Below are 6,068 nucleotides of genomic sequence, written 5' to 3' on the forward strand. Positions count from 1 at the left end.
AAATGAAAGGCAGGACTTACTGGATTTTATCCATTTTAATGTATTACTCTTTACTTGAATAATTCAGTGTGATGTGTAGCTTCCAACTTGAATTCCAAAACCAGTTCATATGTACATGATAATTCTTAGTAAGTGACTGAAGGGTTTGCATTTTTAAAGAATAATCTCCTAGTAGTAAAGAAGAGCAGAAAAAACATTCCTGATGCACACAGAAAAGGAAACAGAAGATTTAAGTTCTGGATAAGAATGTACGTTTGTAGTTATAGATTAGCATTGAATCTATATTTATATTTGCTATGTTTTCCTTCAATTTAAGTTAGCTAAATTGGATTTAAGGACTGTCAAAAATGCAGTGTACAGTGATTGCACTTTTGTCTGTATTCAACAAAGAAACCTGCTCCAGTGAAAGCCTGAGGCACAAAATTGTTATCAATTAGTATTTCTTTCTAACGTGCATAAATCATTTTAATTTTAAAGTGTGTGACAGGAATGCATTGGACACATGGGAACAGAAGGAACAGAGTCCAGGAACAGAATCCCTGAAGTTTGCAGGGACTATGAGCACACTCATCCTTCCTCTTTGCCACCTTGTCACTCCATTCCTGGGCCTACAGGCCAGTGCCAGGAGGCACACTGGGAGTCACAGATAAGGAGATAGGTGTCCAGAGGACCCCAATTCCGTGCTTTCTGCAGTAAGATCTGTCTCATTCTAAATGTGTGCAGGGATATTTTGTGCCAGGGCTTCCCTGAAGTGGCTTGGTTTGCAGTCTTTAGACCTTGTCCAAGTGTAATTTGAGGATAAAGGTGCGGCTGCTTATGATTTTCAAGTGCCTGGCAATGTGACAGGAGTTGCTGTTGGGTGTCTTTAGTCTGTGCTCATTTGAGTTTTGCAGCTGGAGTGTGCTGGGTGTGATGTGCCCCTGCTGCACCATGCTAGCTGTGCACAACTTACACAGCAAGTGGGAGCCTGGGCATAGCGTGTTGTCCTGAGAACTGTGGCTGTAGTGCTGGAGGTCTTTGTCATCCCTTCTGGTTCAGGATGTTCAGACAAGTGGGATTTCTTAGTTCTGTGTGTGTATGTATCTGCCTGATTTTATCTGTTCAAGTTTTGACTATGGATGGAAAAAACGATTTCTTCTGAATCACAGATTGAATCAGACTGTGAGTTTTTCAAATAGGCCATATGAAGAAAAAATTAATATTATATCATAATAAAACAATTTATCTTATAATGCAAAAGACTTACCAGTTGAAATCTGTAGCTAAATTGCATTTTCTACAATATCCAGCCGTTGCTCCAAGAAAGAAAGCAGATAGAAAATAATAGCAAATCATACTGACACTTTAAGCAGTACAGAGTGAAGAAAAAAGGAAAAAGCCCAACATTATCGTTTCTTACTGCTTCTCTTAATCTCTCATGAAGTTCATTTGTATGACCTTTAGCTACTTTTACTTGATGATATATGGTGTAGTATTCTTGGGCAGAGAGTAAGTCAGTTAATCTTTCTGTCAGAGAGGTACTCTTGCAATTCACTCTTGCAATGGTAGCTGGAATTAGAAGCTGGTAAAGCTACAGATGAGACATCATGTTCTGCAGCGCAGAGGCTTATTAATTTTACTCATGCTGGTACTCCAGAATTGACCATCTGGTTCTGGAAATAACAACATTAATTTACATGTTGACCAACTAGCAGCAGTTTCCATTATGCTAAACACCTGTTATCACTTAGAGCCATTTTACTGAATATGATGCATTAGCTGTATATTATTGGTGCTAAGGATGCATACAGAAATATGTCATCCACTTACATGGTTCAGGTGTTGCTTAAGCAATCTATTGAATTTGCTGGAGGGCTTATGCAGGAAACAATTCCTCCTTGTATAGGAGGAACACAAGAGAGCATTGTTAATTGTCTTAAATATTTCTGATTACTGCATTAAAAATACACTCTTCTGTCTGTTGTGGTATGGGATGTATGTGCAGATGATTATATGTGGTATTCCAATGGCTATTCCTGTTTATTTCAGGCTTTTGTCCAATAATTAAGGATAAATATGTGGAGGTATTATCATGTCCTTATTACTGGCAAGTGAAAAATGATCTAGGGAAAACTGAAAGAATTTGCAAAACAAATGTCACCAGACAAATCTTGCAATAATCTCTCAATTGGAGAGGGAGAAAGCTTTTAGTCTTTCAAGAAGTGGCTTGCTGCATTTCAGTTCCTAAAGATCTGTGAGTTTAAAATATTGTTGCATGGTATTCCATGAAGAAAAAAATCCTTCAGATGACAGGAAAGTCTTTCAGATGACAGATTCATGCTTTATTATCTGTTTTGTAGAGTAAAGTGAAGAGTAGAAAACTTCTGGGAAAATCAGCACTTATTATGGACTAAAATTTCAGGAAGGTAGGATGGCCTGTATACTGCTTCTGACTAATTTACTCTTAGCCAGCTGCATAGCCACAAATAAAATCTTTTGTGTAGCACAATGAACTTCATTTCCTAATTTGTCCTAAAATGAGTAATCAGCAAGCTTCTTGTCTGAGGTCTAGACAGGAATCCAATATAAAAATGAGAGACAGAAAAATCATCAGTCTAGAAAAGAAGCATATGTCTGTCTGTCAGCTAAATTTTGGGGTTTTTTACTCTTTCTGTGTCTGCTACTGGCAATTTGCTTTCCATATTTATGTTAAACAGCAAGAGAGTTTTTCTTTCCTTTCAGAGCTTTCAGCCTCCCTTCAATGCATGTGGAAAGTTTGCTATGAATATTCAGGTTTAAGGTGAAGTTTATTTGTTTGGGTTTCATGTGTCTTGTAGTCCTAGAAGGATCTGTTTAACAGTTAGATATGTATAATAAAATCACATAGTTAATTGAACTAGAAATTTTAATCTCATAACTGTTGTACAGCTATTGCTTATAATTTACTGGTTTATGATTATCCCTGAATATTTTTAGAAAGTTATGCATGTCGTATCAACAAATACACAGGGCAGTCATACTTCTTTTCAACATGCCCTCAAATGATTTTACAGGTTCAAAGATCTTAGCTCATAGTATAACAAACTAACACCATATAGGTCAATGGCTGCATAAGAAAGTTTATGATTTCATCCAAGAAAAAGGATTTAAGTTGACCTGTCTGCGGGTAACACGGACTTTAAAAAAGATTGTTCAGCCAGGATGCATTCCTGTTCAAATAATTGTCAGTGAGGATCTTCAGTCAATTTTAAACACAGCAGATGGGAACTTGAGTAAAAACAAGGAGTAGCAGAGGAGGAAGTCAAACATGAACAAAGAGAGGCAAACAAAAATTTTCAATTAGTCAAATGCTTAACTGCTCACCTCCCTGTTGATTATGATAGAATGATAAGAGAAAGAAGAAGGCCCTGAATTTAAATTTGCACGTGTGACACTTCTATCTCTCCAGACATTCACAAAATACTGTTTCAAACTTGTAATATTAAATAAACTTTAATGTTCATCAATTAGGGTTGGTAGACCTTTTAGGTTTTGAGATATTAAAATGTAATGATGCTTACTGTATATTAAAGGCAGAAAAAGTTGTATTTAAAGGGATGCCTGAAGGTTATACAGTTCAGTCTCGATGCTGCATGAACTTCTATTGGCATGGCATGAACTCATGTAGAACAGTGAAAACGTATTAGAGAGGAACTAAAAATAAAATTCAGATGGAATTTCAGAAATTAAACCACATAATTTTTAAGCCCAAACAAATCAGAGAATATGTTTTGCAGGAAGCTCAAAATTTATTTTAATTCCAAATCAAAATAAAAAGACAAATTTATTTTCTTATTGTAAAGAAAATTCTTTTTTAGTTAATTGTAAGGCCCTTTCCTACTAAATGGACAATATTCTTCAGGGAAAATCCTCAATTCTTTTGGGTGAAGGATCTGACAGTTATGCTTGTAAACGTTGTAAAAAAACAGAAGTGTGGGAAGTACAGTATGAACACAGCTATCATTTCCCATTCACCATAATCAACAGAGAACAAGCAGCATCTCTGAGGTGTGATCCAGGCAGGAAATGGCTGTATCCTCTTATGAAGGGACACCTCTCCACTGACTTTAGAAGTCATCATGGTGACTCAGCAATAAAGACCTACATGTTTAGTAAAATGGAATTGTAAGGAGGTGTGTCCTGAAAGTGCCTTTTCCATTTTTGTAAGTTTAGAGGGAGCCTGAGGTGGCCAGCTCAGATAAAGATGACTACATTTGGTTGAAAGAAAACCACCCTAGAAGTGAAGCAGTGTTGACAACCAGCTGAGGGATAAAAACTCGTTAATACTTTACAGTAATGAAAATAGTTTATGTACATTGACTGCTGGCATTGTATTGCCTTTTGTGGTTTTGACCACAACATCTGATCTTTTGTCTATAAAAACCTGTGTGAACAAAGAGAAGAATCTACAAGATGTCTTGAAGAGGGAGATTACACTAAGCGAAGTAACTATTCTTTTTCCATATGCTTTTGCAACTAAATATATGAACAACAACAAAAAAAATTACTGTACTCTACCTTTGTCATAACTTTTTCTCCAGGGCAAGGTGTCTATATAGGCAAATGAAAAAATAATTATGTAGACAAATTGCATCTCTGAAGGTTTAAAATAGAGTCTTCCTACCTCACTGGGGCTTTTATTTGTTTGTTAGCTTTATTTTGTTTTAAAGTAAATGCCAGTGACAGTGGATGTCTTTTTTGGAGGCATTGCATGTTTAATTATCCACATTCACTGTTCTTGAACTGGACCAGAGGTAAGTGAAACTATCTTCCATTTCCCCTGGCACTTTGGATTCGTTTGAGAGTAAGACAATTGCCCTAAGGGAGAGAAGCATTGAGTTTACACAGAGCCGAACAAATGTTTTTTAATTAATGATTTATTTAGCTCATGCATTTCTTTGTCAGCATGTAACAGAACACCCCTGGGAAGATCACTGACAGAAGAGACTGAACTAGGGACCTTGAATCTGAAACCATGAACGTCTACCGCCAAAAGCCTTGTCTTTGTCTAACAAAGCTACTTGGGCATCTTAACCCCAAGGTGGAGTCTCTCCACTCTAGAGAGTATTGTTTCCCTGGGTACCAGTCAATGACTGTTTAACTGGCTGGCTGACACCCAGCCAAATCCAATCTTTTATTAAGTAATTCATTAAATTTATTAAATTATGTGGAGCCCATTTAGGTGACCCACATTAGCATAACGCTAATAATATACCATGTTTAACAGAAGAAATACAAGATATAGTTTTTCCCTGCCAAGTTTCCAATCCAATTTCTTGCTGGGCTTACTGGGTGCAATAGACTGGAAACAGTTATTTCCAGCCTCTGTCCCTCTTGAGACAGCTTGTGTTTGTGTCATGGGAGCACAAATTTTGCTGGATTTAACTGTTACTGGGCTTTTTAAGAAACTCTTATTAACGTACCAAGAAAGAAAGAGAAAACACACCAAGCAGGGTTAAAGACTAGCTCAGCCTCCTGCCCTTGATAGGGGAGGGTAGCAAATACCTGGGGAGAGGACATGAGGGTGGGAACGACCAGCAAGTGGTGCTTCTCTTCCCTGTAAGAACTTGCAGGTTTGGCAGAGCTCCCAGCCCAGACACTGCCTACAGGCTGTATCTATTCAGACCTATCAAAGTTCAATCAAAAGTTAATTACGGCTTTTGGCTCCTTGTGCTGACATCAGCGAAGCAGCAGAGATTTCCGGGAAGTTTGGTATGGTGATTTTGCATAGTTGTACAATTAGAATGCGATGGGGCTGCTTGTTTGCCAGGAGCTTCATGAACAAGGTCATGCCGCAACAGCAGGACCAGCTCTGTAGTTCATCTGCAGATGGAAAGGGACTTTCTTGAGCATCTTATCTATAAGGAATCATTGCCAGAATAACTTCAAAGGATCATTCTTTTCCTGGAAGCATGTGTAAGCATTACATTATGAGCATTTATGGAAGGACAGCAGAGGATTTTTCAGCCTAACCCGACACACTGAGCGATGTTATCTGTCTCTGCTGCCACACTAGATGAACAGTAACTCTGCTACCAGTGGGGCAGTCG

The 6,068-nt window shown here is 37.8% G+C and overlaps 1 protein-coding gene across 1 annotated transcript in view; it reads right to left on the reverse strand.

The window, feature by feature from the left end:
- LOC108498196 (RNA-directed DNA polymerase from mobile element jockey-like) overlaps nucleotides 1-5,809 on the reverse strand; it is a 43,986-nt gene extending 38,177 nt beyond the window's left edge. Inside the window, 1 exon segment of the mRNA XM_017816597.1 lies at nucleotides 5,674-5,809. Within this exon segment, the coding sequence (XP_017672086.1) occupies nucleotides 5,674-5,809 (136 nt within the window).
- Between the last annotated feature and the right edge of the window lie 259 nt (nucleotides 5,810-6,068).

Source organism: Lepidothrix coronata, unplaced genomic scaffold, assembly GCF_001604755.1.
Source record: "Lepidothrix coronata isolate B3197 unplaced genomic scaffold, Lepidothrix_coronata-1.0 Scaffold57, whole genome shotgun sequence".
NCBI lineage: Eukaryota > Metazoa > Chordata > Aves > Passeriformes > Pipridae > Lepidothrix > Lepidothrix coronata.